We start from the raw sequence: 18,185 nt of genomic DNA, 5'->3' as shown, positions 1-18,185 counted from the left end.
CTCTGAACAGTCTCTCCAGTTGCGTCTCCAAATTTTCTTCCTCCACCGGAACAGCCGGTGCCCTCACCAATGTCTTCTCCTCATGCAACTCCGACCGGAACACCTCCTCAAGTTCCTTTTCGCTTATTTTATCCACCACCATTTCGTCTTCCTTCCTTCTGGTCTCCTCCTTTTCCATCTCTTCTTTCTTCTTTTTCTGCTGCTCTGGTGGAGAGCTCACTCCCCCACTTCTCTTTCTGAACACCGTGAACCCCCTCCTCCGTTGCTTTCTCCTTTATCTCGACCCTTACCACCTGGTCCGTGCTCTTCTGCCTCTCCGTAGATTACCAAAAAGGGATAACCAACCGGTGGGTCAACTCCCTAACCCTGACCCTAAACTCATCCGATCATCATTTATATTTATATGTTTAACCCTCATTCACAATAATATAAATCCACCCGGTTTTTCACACTGTATGTAAGAAGCGAGTTTGTACCCTGAATGTCCCTTGTCTGTCCTTGAAATGTCCCCTGTATGTAAATCTTTTATAGGTTAATAAAGAAATATCTCCTGCCTCTCCGTCTGCTCTATCTGTTGTTCCCTCTGGGGGCATGTCGCTTTCATGTGGCCCTTTTCCCCACATTTATAACATATAGGTGGCCTATCCTCCACTACCACTCCCAATCTTACGTCATCGGGCAGCACTATCTCTTTGACAATTCTGTTTAGATCTTCCACTGTTGCTTGAACGGTTAACTCTATTCCATTTTTCCAGTAGTTGACTCTTTGGGTTCTTGTGGCCTTCAGTATCTTGGTCTCCTCATTCATGTTATACATTATAGCTGTCATCAGCTATACTTCTTTCAGCTCTGGGGGCATTTTGCCAACTCTCACCCTGGCCACACGTTTGCCACAGTACAATGGCAAAAGTACCCATTCTTCCGATCTTATTGCCTCTGTGGAGTGCTTAGTTGCTTCCTTTTCTGATGCAAAACGCACCTCCACAGTAGCGTGCTTTCTCCCTCTTGTTATAAATGTGGTTAGACTTTTTATATTCTTCAATAGCCTCTATTGTTGCTATTTATATTTTCCTTGTTGCTATCTTCATTGTCTTATGTATCACCGTTCTTTTCATTACATTGGTTGTTAGTTCCACAGGCGGCGTTAATTTCAGTGTATTTCTGTCTCTTTCTAGCAACTTCTCGCATTCCTTCATTTTTGGAGGTTCAATCTTTATTTCTCGTACCTCCAGCGTTTCCGCGTCTATCCCTTTTCCAGTTGCAGCTACATAACTGTGGCCACCAGCTGGCGTTTTCTCCATTTTTCCCACAATGGGGGGGGGGGGAAACAAAAATTCAAAATACCACTAGCAACAATTTGAACAGTAAAAATCAAACAAATATTTAACACTCTGCCACACGTCTAATATGACAAAAAAAAAACTCAAACCGCCTGTGACACAAACGTCCGCCAATGCAACACCAACGCCCTCTCAACGATTATCCAAAGACGATTTTTAAAATGAAAATATCTGAAATACACTCGACTGCTCTCACAAACGAGAATACTAAAGCGAACCCGACCGTTCTCAAAAATGAAAAAAATCCGAAAAAATTATTCCGGATTTTTTGTCCGGTACCTGATCGATCCCAAAATCTAATTAGTTTCTGCCAGTCATGAGGCCAAACATCTCTGAAAGTTTCATCTGAATCCAACCTGCGGTTTTTTGAGATATCTTCTCCACGGACAAAGAAACAAACAAACTCGACTGAAAACAATACCTCCCCCCCCCTTAGCGAAGGCGAAGGTAATAATCATAAAAAGATGCATTGGATAATTTAGATCCAGAATTATTATGTCTGAAAAAAAATCTGGGGGTGAGAAAAACAGAAAGATGGTCACGTCAAGGACATTTTTGGTTATACGTAAGAACTAATAGCAACTACATATTTTTACGAAATATTGAAATATTAATTTCTAATTCTCTTTTACTCTCTTTTACTCTTTTACTTGTTTCAGTCATTTGACTGCGGCCATGCTGGAGCACCGCCTTCAATCGAGCAACTCGACCCCGGGGCTTATTCTTTTGTAAGCCCAGTACTTATTCTATCGGTCTCTTTTTGCCGAACCGCTAAGTAACGGGGACATAAACACACCAGCATCGGTTGTCAAGCAATGCTAGGGGGACAAACACAGACACACAAACACATACACACACATACATATATATATATATATATATATATATATATATACATATATACGACAGGCTTCTTTCAGTTTCCGTCTACCAAATCCACTCACAAGGCATTGGTCGGCCCGGGGCTATAGCGGAAGACACTTGCCCAAGATGCCACGCAGTGGGACTGAACCCGGAACCATGTGGTTGGTTAGCAAGCTACTTACCACACAGCCATTCCTGGCATAATGCCACAAAATTGGAATGTCGAAATATTAAGGAATGAAAAAAAATAATGTTTTAGCCACATACCTGTTTCTGTTCATATTTGAGAGCTAATTTCAATCGTGCCAAAGTAAGTTTCTCTCCACTCGAACTCGGCTCATCCTCTTCATCTGAAGATGTCTCTTTATTTAATACAGCAATTACCTCTTCACTGCTCCGACATTGGTCCAATAGATCGCACGCGAATCGTTTGCATTGCATTGCTAAATCGAAATATAAATCCTTGAATTCGTTTTCTTTTAATCCTTTTTTTGCAAGATCCCATGATAGCTTAAAAGCGCTTAAAATGGGATCGAGACTTGTCAAAGATATCCACGCAGGACTAGCTAACGCTTTATAAGTGTGAATTCTCAGCAAAGAATGTCGGAGACTGTCTTCGTGAACCTGTTCCTGGCATTTCTTACAAGAACAAGACAGTTCGTGTGGTCTTTCAATGGTGGCACCGCGAAGAAGTAATAACTGAAGAATTTCAAATTGATTACAATGAGCGGCCAAAATTACTGGAGAAATATCCGGAGAATAATCTGAACTCTCTTCGTTTCCGTGTTTCGTTTTAGACCAATCCGATCCCAGCATACCCCTGGTAACACTTGGATGGTCAATCAACATTTCAACTATCTTGTACACCCCTTCACGGATGGCGTAGAGTACTGCATCTCCAATTTTGACACCCTCCTGTTTGAGTAAGAGTTCTACTATTTCTGTGTTTTCATTGTCCACAGCTATTTGTATGGCAGATCGTCCTAACATATTAGTACAATTAACATTTACTGGGTTCGGGCCTTGCAAACATCGTATCATTGTATGCTTGTCTCCCTTTTCTGCTGCTTCTAGGAAGAATCGTTCTTGTGGATCAATTCGATGTCCTTCCTTAAGGGGTTCAAGTGGAATTAGAACACCACCTCGTCCAGTAGGACCGCACCGTGTGCTGCTTCTTTTGTTTAGGTAGGGCATTTTTCTTATTTTCAGATTTTCCTTTCTGCAAAACAAAAATAATGAAAATGAATTAACAATTACATATAAATTAACCGCTAAAGTATTAACGCAAATGACATTAGACATTATAATTAAGGCTTACGTTTACATAGAAATTGTCATCGATTAATTGATAATTTGATTCACGCGATTGTTTTTCACTGTAGGTGACTTAGTTATGCTGGACAAGAGTATAGTAAGTCTGTTCTGTCAGCTCTTAGTGACTGATAAATTATCTTGTGGAGATAAAATAATATACAGTTAAAACAGCAGAAAGCAATTTATAGTAATTAATTTGAAAAGATGGAATAGCGAGCGCTCTGTAATGTAATTGATAGCACACTAACCCAACAAGCGACAGACATGTGTTTCAAGCACTAGCGTTGCTAGTGTGCGCCGCCCGGGGCGGCCGTTCCGTTTGCCGCCCCCAGACCCCACAAAAGACACATATTGCCTACGGCAATAGCTTACGACAGGATGAAAAGTGCTGTCCCTTTAAAAGTGTCACCCAGGACTGACCACCCCTGCCCAGCTACGCTAGTGGGTTCACGTAGTGTTAGTGGGCCTAATTCAAATGGTATATATCGATTATATAGCAGATTTCTGCTCATAACCCCTCATAACTTTTTTTACTTTTTGGAATTTTCAGAATTTTCTTGTGGATTTATCTATTCTGTTAGCGTTTCATACAATTATGTGAAACAATTTTCTTTTTAGTTTTTCGAAATTAAATTTTAAAAAAATTTCGAATTATATTTTTAAACCACAATTTAAAATACAGACAATATGAATTTTTGCCTTAAATCTCGGCAATAGACTATTAAATGTGTTTAAGGAGAGAAAGATTAAAAATCATCAATACATCAGTGTGATAAACAAACGAGGACGGCATGAGGTGGCCCTGAGATGTGCTAAAAATAACAACTTAAATCACACAATTTTTTTGTTTTTGCTTTTGCATAGTCGTATAAATTCCCGCGTGTAGAACAGAAATTTGCAAAAATTTTCGGAAAATTCCATGTCTGTAAGCAGCTTGATAATAGCATGGCTTGCTACTATGGAAACAGGCACCTATATGTCTCTGGCTTTCGAATGGCTAAAATTACTAAAAATTTGTACACTTTAAAAGCTATTAACTCTTTATTTATTGATTTACGGCGAAAATGAATTTAATGTCAATGATTACCATTCAAAACTACACCAATATATCGAATCAATTGGAATAAGAATTGAAGCTGAAAAGTGGCAGTCAAACAGAAAAGATCCGGTTTGAGACTTTTTAGGAGAGGCAGTTCTGTTTTACATCATTGTAATTTATCATATCCTTACTATAAATCTAATAGTAGAGACGCAATGACCCAGTGGTTAGGGCAGCGGAATCGCGATCGGAGGATCGCGGTTTCGTTTCCCAGACCGGGCGTTGTATGTGTTTATTGAGCGAAAACACCTAAAAGCTCCACGAGGCTCCGGCAGGGGGTCACGACGACCCCTGTTGTACTCTTTCTCCACAACTTTCTCTCACTCTTTCTTCCTGCTTCTTGAGTAACACTGGGACGGACTGGCGTCCCGTCCAGATGGAGGGAACACATGCGCCACAGAAACCGGGAAACCGGGCCCATGAGCCTGGCTAGGCTTGAAAAAAATTTCCAGATTCAAAGAGATGACTGTAACTGCACTTTGAACACACTCTGCAAAACACTGGTTGGTTATCACAATTCCACGCTGGTAACCAACTACTTGACAGAGACAGGCATCAGAAGAGACAGGCATCACTCCCCTCCTCATAGTCTAGAGCTTGCTCCCTGTGACTTTTGACCATGAGCTGAAAGAGAACCTCAGAAGTTGTTTTGAAGACATTGAGAAAATGAAGGAGGCTGTGATAGAAATCTTGGATACTTTCTTTGGCGGATTTCTATGGAGCCTTCATGAAGTGCCTGAAGCATTACAAGTAGATTGAAGTCAGACGATACTACTTTGAAAGAGTTAAACGTTCTGTGCTTGTTTGAAATTAATAAATGTCTCTCCTGAAAAGGGGTCAAAATTTCTGGAGTGAACCTTGCATGAATGCCATTAAAAGAGGGCCAAGCAGCTATGTTGCGGATATCCTTTGCGCTAACATCAATTTTCGGTCAAACGCGTTTTAAACAGAAAGACTGAATAAGACAAAAATCCATCTGAATATACATACATACATACATACATATATATATATATAATATATATATATATATATATATAATATTATATATATATATATATATATAAATGAATAAATAATTAAATGGAGTTGAACGAAGATGTTAATAAAATTCTTTTACTTTCGACATATGTTTCGAAGACAACATGGTTTTATTCCAAAGGAATAAACGATGTAAATGCAATCTTCTCATCAGGAAAGAAAGAGACCCTCTCTCAACAACAAGACATTATAACAATTACGATGACTGCCTACATGATAAACAGAACGTTATTAAGTATTAAAAAAAACCGTTAGTAGATTTGACGCCAAAGGCAGATAGTAGGAAGAGAAGGGTTAAAGGAATAATAAGTTTCTGACGTGAATTTGCTATGTTAACGATAAATTTTCCATGTTAACGATAAACATAGGATAATTCATTCACCCATTGAAATATATATATATATATATATATATATATATAACTGGTGAATTGAAGAAATGGAGCTGAACGCAGATTGAACAGAAATCGTTTTATTTCATTCTACACGTGTTTCGAAAGGCACAAATTACCAAAATCCGATTGAATAATGGGACCCTATTGTGTCTTTCTCTTCAGGAAGAAAAAAGGAAATCCGTTGGAAAAACAAAAACAGAACAGAGGCGGAGCAAAAACAAATCGAACTATGCTCCTAAGAGCCCATGGCGAAACACGTGTAGAATGAAATAAAACGATTTCTGTTCAATCTGCGTTCAGCTCCATTTCTTCAATTCACCAATAATGTTTTAATTTCAATTATCCGCACCAACGCACGGTTGCAACGCCAGATGGTTGTACCTCCAACCGTGCTGTTTACTGCTGTGATTTTTGCTACTAAGGTATCGGTTAAACTTTTGATTAATCTACTACAAGATTATTCATCTTTCTATTTCACATATATATATAATATATATATAATATATATATATATATATATATATAATTACAAAATGGGACAAGAACGCAAAACATCCGGACAGTTAGTTGATACAAAAATGGGACAACAAAACATCCAGATAGACGATACAAAGAAAACAAGGATGGATCATTCGAAGTTTTTTTTCCTCAGTGAAGCACCAGATTATCCTCGCAATTTCGGCTGATTATACTTGTGATTGCTCATACTTTTCGAAAATATTTTGTATCTGTGATAAATAAACTAATTTTCTCTTTCTGAACAAATGCCATTAAATTTCTCCTCTCACAAATCCAACATATGCAACCCTTGATAATTTAATTCTATTCGTAATGTCGTGTCTAGTTGCTTAATTAATTTCTTGGATATTTGTTCTGCTAACTCAGAAACTACTGAATCATAGAAAGCAAATTTCGATTTATGAATGATTAGTCAGCAAAATAAAAATGGTTTAAAAAATTTTTTTTCTTCATTTAGACCAAGTGGGTTATATAGTCTTGCTCTCTTTCGTTTATTGTATACCTCGGAGCGCGGATAATTTAAACTACGGTTTATCCGAAAATAGAGCAAAACAAATTAGTTACACGTAAAACTACATTTACGACAAAAATATGTTGTCACACATTTGTACAAAGTAATGCAATTTCTTTCTGATACTGTCTAATAATGATATCGGTAAAAGGCGGCGAGTTGGCAGAAACGTTACCACGCCGGGCGAAATGCTTAGCGGTATTTCGTCTGCCGCTACGTTCTGAGTTCAAATTCTACTGAGGTCGACTTTGCTTTTCATCCTTTCGGGGTCGATTAAATAAGTACCAGTTACGCACTGGGGTCGATGTAATCGACTTAATACCTTTGTCTGTCCTTGTTTATTCTCTTTATATTTAACCCCTTGTGGGTAATAAAGAAATAAGTATTACGTCTGTCTTTACGTTGTGAGTTCAAATTTAGCCGAGGTCGACTTTGCCTTTCATCCTTCCGAGGTTGATAAATTAAGTACCAGTTGCATACTGAGGTCGATATAATCGACTGGGTCCCCTCCTCCAAAATTTCTGGTCTTGTGCCTAGAGTAGAAAAGAATATTGATATTGGTCATCATTTCATATGTGGCGGAATAATCTAAAATATTTTGGGTATGTATAAGCGCAAGCGGTGTAGTGAGAACTTTACTTCTCAACCATATGGTTCTGGGTTCAGTCTCATTGCTTGGCACCGTGGGCAAGTGCCTTCTACTATAGCCTCGGGAGTGGATTTGGTAGACAGGAACTGAAAGAAGGTCATACATATATATATCTAGCCAGTTGATCATATATCCGAAAAAAAAAAAGCACACACTAAATCTCAGAACAGTAATATATTTACAGGAAGTTAATTATATGTCGGGTCATAGAGTGACCAATGGTTTCACATCCATAAAGAGCTTAGCCTTTTAGACGACTCGTTAAACTCCAGTGACCTCCCTAAATGAGGTAGCATCGAGAATTTGAGATGTTGTTCTGGTGAATTTTCCATTGTCTTGAAAGATTTTCATTATTAAAATAAATTCGGAAATCTGTTTTTAGACATCTTTTCTTCAAAGAAGTACTTTAAGGACATTTCAATGTCCCCTTCGTTTGGTGAAATTCTGTGGTTTGTAGTGATGAGTGTATTTTTAAATATATGTACTATCATAACTCCGTTAGGATTCTATTCGAAATGAAGAAAATGGTATATATACACTATTGAGTTTCAATCAAATACACATTTTAATGTAGCTTGAATCGAACTGCAAGCACAAATCTGTTAGTAAACCAATACCGTAAAAAAAAGTTCTTAATCTGCTCAGGCAGTCTTTTGGGCCTTATAAGATTGGCATATGCGCTTTTTCTTTTAGTGCATTAGTAAATTAATACAAATGATCATCTTTTCTTTGATCTAGGACGAAGAGAATTTATCAGTCACTAAAATTATTATCCTTGTTGGCTGTGGAGGCGCAATGGCCCAGTGGTTAGGGCAGCGGACTCGCGGTTTCGATTCCCAGACCGGGCGTTGTGAGTGTTTATTGAGCGAAAACACCTAAAAGCTCCACGAGGCTCCAGCAGGGGATGGTGGTGATCCCTGTTGTACTCTTTCACCACAACTTTCTCTCACTCTTACTTCCTGTTTCTGTTGTACCTGTATTTCAAGGGGCCGGCCTTGTCACTCTCTGTGTCTAGCTGAATATCCCCGAGAACTACGTTAAGGCACACGTGTCTGTGGAGTGCTCTGCCACTTACACGTTAATTTCACGAGCAGGCTGTTCCGTTGATTCGGATCAACCGGAACCCTCATCGTCGTAACCGACGGAGTGCTTCCATATCCTTGTTGGCTACGAGCTTGTAAGAACTGCTAACCATTCTTTACAATGCTTGAAATCACTAACACCTGCTGTATTAGAACTTGCCAATCTCTTGGTAAGCATTTATAGTAAAGGATTGCTTCATTAACGCTATGTTTATTTGATCTTCTATAAGTTTATATGCTTTAACAGTGGCACTGTATGTTGTAGCTACTTGTAAGTCTGCCTTGTCCGATCTTCTTATTCCATGGCATATTCTAAATTTGATCGACCAATCATCTGAGAAAATCTATTTGCAAATCTATTTTCTCTGTTAAAATTTTTTAGCTTTGGTTAAGATCATAGACATAGCTATAGCTATGAACCACTCATGCTTTATTATATTTAATTTTCCACGTTTTGGTCTATGAAGGATCTCCTATTAGTTACGGTTTTGATATGATCAGATGTAGTTGAATCTAAAAGCTTGTTTTGAATTCTTCAATCTAGTGATAAACACATCTAATCGTGCCTCGTTCCATTTTCCTAATTACATTTGATTTATTACTAAACCGTAACCCTAACACTCAACCTTCACCCTAGTCTTAAGTCCTAACCTAACCCAGATCAAGTCATTTCATAGTGTACACTACGGATATTATCATAGACCACACGCTAAAGTAGCACCAATAATTTTTTTAGGAAGCTTTGTTTTGCGAATGTTGTTCTTATGTGTGTTGTTAAATATGCAGAGAGAAAATGTGAAAATAACTATTTAAACTATGGCGAGGAAGAATATGATGGTCGATATTGAATAGGATATCTAAATATATAACTTAAAAGTGAGAGCATAAAAGAAAAACGTACTTTATATATATATGCTGTCTAGTTGGACGATTTAAGAGGGAATTTAATAAAGCAGTAAGATGAACGATTAGATTAGGTACAGGCGCTGTAAGTATAATATAATATAATATAATATAAGAATTATTTAATAAACAAAGAAACCATTTATTCCAAGTCTTTTTTCTTTATAATTTATTTCCTACTTTTATCAATAAACTGTTCCACAGTTTGAAGCTGATATTTCAGCCCTGAAATACTTATTCATAGCTTGAAAACAAATGACAAATGAGACAAAACATAATGGGAGCGAAAGGCCCTGTGTGTGAGCACGCCGTAAGCACTACCAAAGGTGTCGGTTAAAAGGACAGGGCTCGTGGGGTCGGAGTTTACCTGTTCTTTTTTAACCTCATACTGTTTTTTTTTATTTTTGTATGTTTTTGTATTTTGTGTTTCATTCGTTTTCTGATAAATTTTTTGTCGTTTTAAATTTTTAACAATCATTCGTTGTACATGACCCCCCAAATCATGTTGTTGCTGTCTCCTCTATGTCGGCCCTTTATGGGTAATAAAGAAACGAAATAAGATAAAACATAATAGTACATAATAGTTCTTAAATTGTTATTCCGCCACTTATTTCACCATTGCAGCTTCCTTGTCAAGCAAACTATCTTGGAATAAAAATTTCTAATCAGGTTTCTCCTTTGAAGACTTCACAGGCGTTGAATGACATATTGAATAAGGGAGACAATCTTTGTTTGATATTCTAAACTACTATGGTTATTAAAGGAAGTAATTGTTTTCTTTTCTCTGCTAACGTTGAGATGGAGTGATGGCGACAGTTTGTCTCTCTCTCTCTCTCTCTCTCTCTCTCTCTCTCTCTTTGTTTCTGTTACTCCGTCAACTCAGCGGGTATTTGTAATTGAGTTGAAAATGGAACGTTTAAAGTACAGCTGAGATAGTTAATAATAATAAAAAAAAAAGTGGCATACAATACTTTAGTTTTTTACAACGTGAATATTGCATCTTCAAGAAATTGTTCTACGGCTTGATGTAATATAATTAGTAATTGTTTTGGCAGTGAAATAAAAGCTTGATACTTTTCAATCAAATAGAATTATTTAACAGTAGCGCTGGTTGATAAATTGGTGGCGTCTGTATTGCGATTAGAAATTACCAGATAATACATATCTCTCTATATTGCAAGATATTATAAACTATATTGCAAGAAATTATCGAATAACATATCTCTCACTGGATATGTAAGTAATGTTGAGTGAAAGCTGTAGGGAAGAGGTGTAACGGAAAAGAAGTGGGGAAGAGAGTAAGAACGAATTTAGTTACGAGTCATTACGATTTGGATTTCTATGTCAGATATGGATATGTGAATAAATCTGAATGAAAGCTGCAGAGGCGTACTGTAATCGTAGAAGAGAAGTGGAGAAGATAGTAAAAACGAATTTAGAAGTTATTAAGATCAGGATTTTGATATAAGCATGTAGCGAAAAATTTTCAACTGAGGTGAGCGATATTATACATAAGCTTAAACTGCTTATCAAAATTAATGTTGAAGGTCATTTCTGCTGATAAGATAGCCCTGTGTCCCGCTGCCGGCGTGTCCCGATGCTCCTTCGGCGGGTGTGCCGCTGGAGGAGGAATTTGTGGTCCTCCTCCACAAGGGAGGGACATTGCAGAGTGTAATTGGCAAAATTGAAAGGAATGGCCGGGCCGGTGGGAAGGGCTTCTGTCCTGTACGGAGGACCCTGAGTGGCCTTCGCAGGTGGTTGCGGAGGTCAAATGGGAGACCGATCTGTGCAGGATAATGAATTCCTTCTCGGCGGACTCCTTCAAATATATGATGAAGTGCTCAAGCTTGAAACCGACTAGGTGCTTCAGTGAAGCGAGGAGCCTGGTCGGACAGAAAAGCTGAATTATTGTAAATTTGTGTAAGAGGTGTGTATTACCTCAAAAAGACCCCTTTTTTAATGTAAAAAAGTAAGAGGATCATTGCCTCCTTTGTGTTTTTTCCTTACTGAACTGTGTAAGAGGTTTATTGCCTCTGTGTGTTATTTAAAAAAAAACAACAACAATGTTTTAGAGAAGCGAAAGTCGGCGGGCGCTGTTCGCCTTCTCCCATCCTTATAATCCTTGTATCATTATCATTCATCATCCCATTAATGACCGTGTCCAGCCCGCAAGCTTCTCTGTGTGCTGCCCTTGTGGCAAATTTAGTAAAATAAAGATAGCCCTGTGTCCTAGGAAACACATCACATCCGAAGTCGAAGAGTTTCAGAAGAATTTACATACTTTTGATAAAAAAATATAAAACTACTTGTTATTACAGAAACTAATATTGCAATCGAAGAACTTTAACATGTCTTCTTTGACATGAATCTTTATCGAAAACGGAATGAAAATACGACACCACAGAGGCAAACATTATAAATAATTTAATCAAAATACTTCACTGTCGTCTATCAATCTTTAAACTACAACGATGCTGTCTTCCGCAGTGTATTCCAAATTCAAACAAAATAAAAACCAAAAGTGGAAGAAATACAATCTGATTTAATCTGCTGTGAAATTTATCTGCAGTTACACTATTTATCAAAATATTCTAATCTTTGCTGAATAAACATTTCCCTCCTCAATATATATATATATATATATATCTTACAAAATATTTTACAAAATTTACATTAAAATTTCATGCTGCACTGCTAATTTTGCGACATATTTAGGTAACACCATCTATCTAAACTTAATCTGTTTCTCTCCGACCATAATACCATTACAGGTATTGTAAGAGCATTAACCGACACAGAAATTTCAAATGTCTTAAACTTTTCAAACCAACTATAAACCGTAGCAGATAGCCGTTATGTACATCTATTTATTTTTATGCATTCTAAACCTGTAATAACAGCCAAATCACGCTTCTCCGCACATTTTAAAATTTTATTTCAGTTCATATGACAATGTAATAACGAGCTTCGACACTCAATCGAAGTTCATCCTATTTCCCTTTATTAATTCTGTTCTTAAAAGAACAGAACAACTGTTAAAACAGTTGTTCCACTGGACATTTTTATAAAATATTCATTGTTTTTTTTAAAATTATATTTATTTCTTTATTGCCTACAAGGGACTAAACACAGAGAGGCCAAACAAGAACAGAGAAAGGGATTAAGTCAATTTCATCTACTCCAGTGCGCAACTGGTACTTATTTAATCGACCCCGAAAGGATGAAAGGCAAAGTCGACCTCGGCGGAATTTGAACTCAGAACGTAACGGCAGACGAAATACCTATTTCTTTACTACCCACAAGGGGCTAAACACAGAAGGGACAAACAAGGACGGACAAACGGGCTTAGTCGATTACATCGACCCCAGTGCATAACTGGTACTTATTTAATCGACCCCGAAAGGATGAAAGGCAAAGTCGCCCTCGGCGGAATTTGAACTCAGAACGTAACGGCAGCCGAAATACCGCTAAGCATTTTGTCCGGCGTGCTAACGATTCTATCAGCTCACCACCATTTTAAAAAATTATATTGCTTCTACAAAGGCGATGAGGTGGTAGAGTCGTTATCTCACCGGACTAAATGCTTCGCAGCATTTCTTCTGGCTATACGTTCTGAGTTCAAATGTCACCGAGGTCGACTTCACTTTTCCCCGTTTCGGTGTCAATAAAAATAAGTAGTGGCAGCACAGTCTTAAGGCATGAGCGCACTGGACAATTGCCCAGGGGCTTCATGGGTATTGGAACCCAATTCGAATCTATGTATGCAGTGCCTTGCTGTGAATAAATAAATGCTATAGGTACCCGGTTCTGATCTATTTCTTTTGTGGCTTGCTGTCAATACATAAATACTATAGAAAAAAGTGCATTGTTTTGCTCGGGAGCCTATGATGCCGCTAAGATGACCCTGAGTACCAGTCAAGCACTAGAGTCGATACAGACGACTATCCCCTCCCATCAAATTTCGGGTTTTATTCCTATAATAGGATCTTTTCGGTTTGAACGGCAGTTTTTAACATAATTTCTAGGTAACTAAAAAATTTAAAACTTTATAAAACATCTTTTTCTCTTGGCTTTTTTGAGAAAATTCTATAGTTTGTAAGATATTTGTTGTTTTTTTTTCTTCAATTTCTGCAATTTCAACCAATCAATGACGTCTATTGAGTTAAAAAGCATACTGAGCCGTATGAATATGACCCTCGTTTAAGAAACAGATTGGGTTTATTTACATTTGTGAAGAAAAAAAGATACCCTTCCCCCACCCCTAACCCTAACTAACCCTAACCCTAACTAACCCTAACCCTAAAACAGATTGAAATGCAATAGATCGATTCTAGGGTCATAATTATGGGTGGCAATTTCATATGACACCGCTAGAAAAAACTGCCGTTCAAACCGAAAAGATCCCTATAATGTTTATAGGAAGGATTATCTTGCCTCTGCATCATGAAGAGCACTACTCAGAAGTCGTAATTTACATCTATCAATAATCAGAAACTCTGAATATCACACACACACTTCCTTTTTTCAAACCAAACCTTTCACCGAGTTTGTTAATAACATTAGATTCATCCCCCTTTCCTACGTAGCATTCAAATTATTAATATTTTAATTTTCCATATGTACATGAGATATAAAGACTTCAAGTATGGGTTTCCCCCCATAAATATTAACGGTTTTCTTCATCATAAACTTAGCAAACATTATCACTCTTCTCTTTGACCGTCTATTTGAGTCTTCTATGTTTCTTTAACCTATCAACACATTTCGCCCAATATATCAAAAGTTGAGAATTTTTTCTCTCCTCTTTACTCGTTACTTGAACAATTCACAAAGAGAAACGATAAATCTTTCGTAAATAATTTAACTTTCAGCTAAAATATTAATTCATACGTCATATGGACTGGTGTAAAATTCTTTCATATGCATTTCTTCATTCGTACACACACCCACACGTATATACGTACATATATAAATGCATAGATATATACTTGTGCGCATGTATATATTCGTGCTTAAATATGTTTATTTCTTTATTGCTCACATGGGGGCTAAACATAGAGGGGACAAACAAGGAGAGACAAACGGATTAAGTTGATCACATCGACCCTAGTACGTAACTGGTACTTATTTAGTCGACCATGAAAAGCTGAATGGCAAAGTCGACCTCGGCGGAATTTGAACTCACAACGTAACAACAGACGAAATACCGCTAAGCATTTCGCCCGGCGTGCAAACGTTTGTGCTAGCTCGCTGCCTTCGTGCTTACATATAATGATGCGCCTCTCTGTCTGTCTGTCTGTTTGTCTGTCTGTCTGTCTCCCTAATATAGGTGTGTGTGTGCATGCACAGATTACATCCCTGTATCTCTTTACTCGTTTCAGTCATTGGACTGTGGTCATGCAGGAGCACCACCTCGATGTCTCTATTTTGTATATAAATTTGGATTTTCACATATGTGCGAATAAGCGTGTATGGATGCACATATATGCATGCATGCATGTATGTATGTATGTGTGTTTTCTCTTTGTCTTTTTAATTTAGATAAATTTTGACTGGCCACCTACTTGGTAGCAAGGTTGCGAAAGGGAGCATCTTGTTTTAATCACGATCCTTTAAATCTTAATGTCTTGCAGATTTTTATAGTCCCAGGTATCGTGATCACTTGTAGCATATGAATTAAGGATTCGCATTCTCTCCCCAAGATCCCAACTTCAGCCATTCACCAGACAGGTTGCTCTAATGATAATAGGTAAGAAGCTGAAAGCATAACGTGGGTACTAGTTTTACAAACTCTTTTGTCAATAGTCTATAAATGTCCCTTTTCTCTTGCAAATTTTAAACCACATTCGTATTCAGAGGACAGCTGACTTCCACAACAGAACGTATCTTTTCTTTGTGGTCCCACACAACGCTATCTGGCCGCTTGTGTTTTAACTTGGTGTCTGTTATATCTTTTATTTTTAAGTTCCACCAATATTCCTTTGACTCTTCGGTCTCAATATGGTCAACTTCTTATTTTGTTATTCTGTTCCAGACTTCATTATGCCTCACGAGAAGATGATATCTGGAAGACATATTCTCATAGTTGGCAATAATATGGTTGATGTCTTCAGTTTTGGTCTTGCAAAGCTTACATTTGTTGTCTGTCAACGTCTCCAGCCTTTTATCTGTTGGTACGTGGCGGGGATGTAAGCACTTGGCAATGGTCTAGTGGTTACGGCAGCGGACTCGCGGTCATAGCATCGCGGTTTCGATTCCCAGACCGGGCATTGTGAGTGTTTATTGAGCGAAAACATATAAAGCTCCACGAGGCTCCGGCAGGGGTTGGTGGTAAACCCTGCTGTACTCTTTCGCCACAACTGATCTCTCACTCTTTCTTCCTGCTTCTGTTGTACCTGTATTTCAAAGGGCCAGCCTTGTCACACTCTGTGTCACGCTGAATCTCCCCGAGATCTACGTTAAGGGTACACGTGTCTGTGGAGTGCTCAGCCACTTGCACGTTAAGAAATGAGCTGCGACGTCACTGGTGCCAAGCTGTATCGGCCTTTGCCTTTCCCTTGGATAACATCGGTGGCGTGGAGAGGGGGCTGGTATACGTGGGTGACTGCTGGTCTTCCATAAACAACCTTGTCCTGACTTGTACCTCGGAGGGTATATTTCTAGGTGCAATCTCATGGTCATTCATTACCGAAAGGGGTCACATATATATACTTGGCAGGGATCTCTTGTTTATGGATTGCATAGATGCAGCCTTCAAAGTGGGATGTCATAAAGTCGTCGGTACTCCATACCAAGCTTTTGACATGATCAACCCCTTGTGTCTCTTGTGTTTTATGTGCCAACTACCCTGCACTATCTTCTTTGTGACGTGGTCCATTTTGTTTTCTGTTGTTCTGATAAACAGATTTTACTAATGCTCCTTGTAACGGCTCTTATTTCATGCTTTTCCTCAAGTTCATTAGCTTTCCTAATAGTGTTGTTGGTTTCGTAGTCACTAACCTAGGCAACATAGTTACTGGTCTCTTTCTTCTGCTGCAGAAATTTCAGTGTGTCACAATCCGCGCGCGCGCGCGCGTGTGTGTGTGTTTATGCATGTATATGCGTTTGTAGTGTAGGCGCGTGGCTTAGTGGTTAGAGCATTCGGCTCACGATCGTAAGGTCACGAGTTCAATTCCCGGCGACGCGTTGCGTCCTCGAGCAAGACACTTCATTTCACGTTGCTCCAGTCCACTCAGGTGGCAAAAATGAGTCGTACCTGTAATTCAAAGGGGGGGCCAGCCATGTCACAATCTGTGTCACGCTGGATCTCCCTGATAACTACGTTAAGGACACACGTGTCTGTGGACTGCTCGGCCATTTGCACGTTAATTTCACGAGCAAGCTGTTCCGTTGATCGTATCAGCTGGGACCCTCGTCGTCCTAACCGACGGAGTGCTCCTTCCTATGCATTTGTGTATGTGTTTGTGAATAAATGGTAATGCTAAAACTGGTGGCGTGGCAGTTATGAGAGATGGTTAGAGATGATGTTGAAATTCCAAGAAAAAATATATTTCGGCGAAATGTTCTTTTTTCTTTTATTATTTTACTTGTTTCAGCCATTTAACAGCGGACATGCTGGAGCACCGTCTTTAGTCGAACAAATCGACCCCAGGACATTCATTTTTAGCCTAGTACTTATTCTAAGGGTCACTTTTGCCGAACCGCTGAGATACGTGGATATAAACACATCGACATCGGCTGTCAAGCGATGGTGGGGAATACATGAACACACACACACATACACGCACACACACACACACACACACACACACACACACAAATATATATATGTATACGACGGGCTTCTTTCAGTTTCCGTCTACCAAATCCACTCACAAGGCTTTGGTCGGCTCGAAGCTATAGTAGAAGACACTTGCCCAAGGTGCCACGCAGCGGGACTGAACCCGGAATCATGTGGTTGGGACGCAAGTTTCTTACCACACAGCCGCGCCTACGCCTTATTTATTAACCCCCCCCCCCCCAAAAAAAAACCAAACTAATCTTAAGAACTAAATAAATAAATAAATAAATTTCTAAACTGCAAAATCTGTAAATGTAATAAAAAAAAAAGTCAAACAAACTTATACCCACGGCTAGGAAAACAGAGAATATGATCTCTTTTTTTTTTTTACACAATGATATCAATCAACATTTGGCATCACAACTGCCATGATGATGATGATGATGATGGTGGTGGTGGTAGTGATAGTGATGATTATATTGGCCTTCTTTATCATCAATCTCGTCGTAAACACTGCCATCAAAACTACCACCACTACTACTATCATCATCATCATCATCATCTTTTTCTTCTTTTTCTTACTAAAGCAAAGAAAATTAATAGCCACATGTTATGGCTACATGTGGTGGAAATTGATTGAACGAACAAAGCGGAATTTAGTAAATAAATAAATAAATAAAGGCAGAAAT

General features: G+C 38.5%; 1 protein-coding gene across 2 annotated transcripts in view; it reads right to left on the bottom strand.

Annotated features, from left to right (window-relative positions):
• The window catches only part of LOC115222574 (transient-receptor-potential-like protein), a 113,922-nt gene that overhangs the window by 85,773 nt on the left and 9,964 nt on the right, over positions 1-18,185 (bottom strand). For both annotated transcript variants that reach the window (XM_029792849.2, XM_029792850.2), the window contains exon 2: positions 2,472-3,423. In XM_029792849.2, coding sequence (XP_029648709.1) covers positions 2,472-3,398 — 927 coding nt within the window. In that variant the 5' untranslated portion in view covers positions 3,399-3,423. The remainder of the gene's footprint in view (positions 1-2,471; positions 3,424-18,185) is intronic.

The sequence above is a fragment of the Octopus sinensis genome, linkage group LG20 (assembly GCF_006345805.1).
Source record: "Octopus sinensis linkage group LG20, ASM634580v1, whole genome shotgun sequence".
NCBI lineage: Eukaryota > Metazoa > Mollusca > Cephalopoda > Octopoda > Octopodidae > Octopus > Octopus sinensis.
This window is presented reverse-complemented; position numbering and strand designations above follow the sequence as displayed.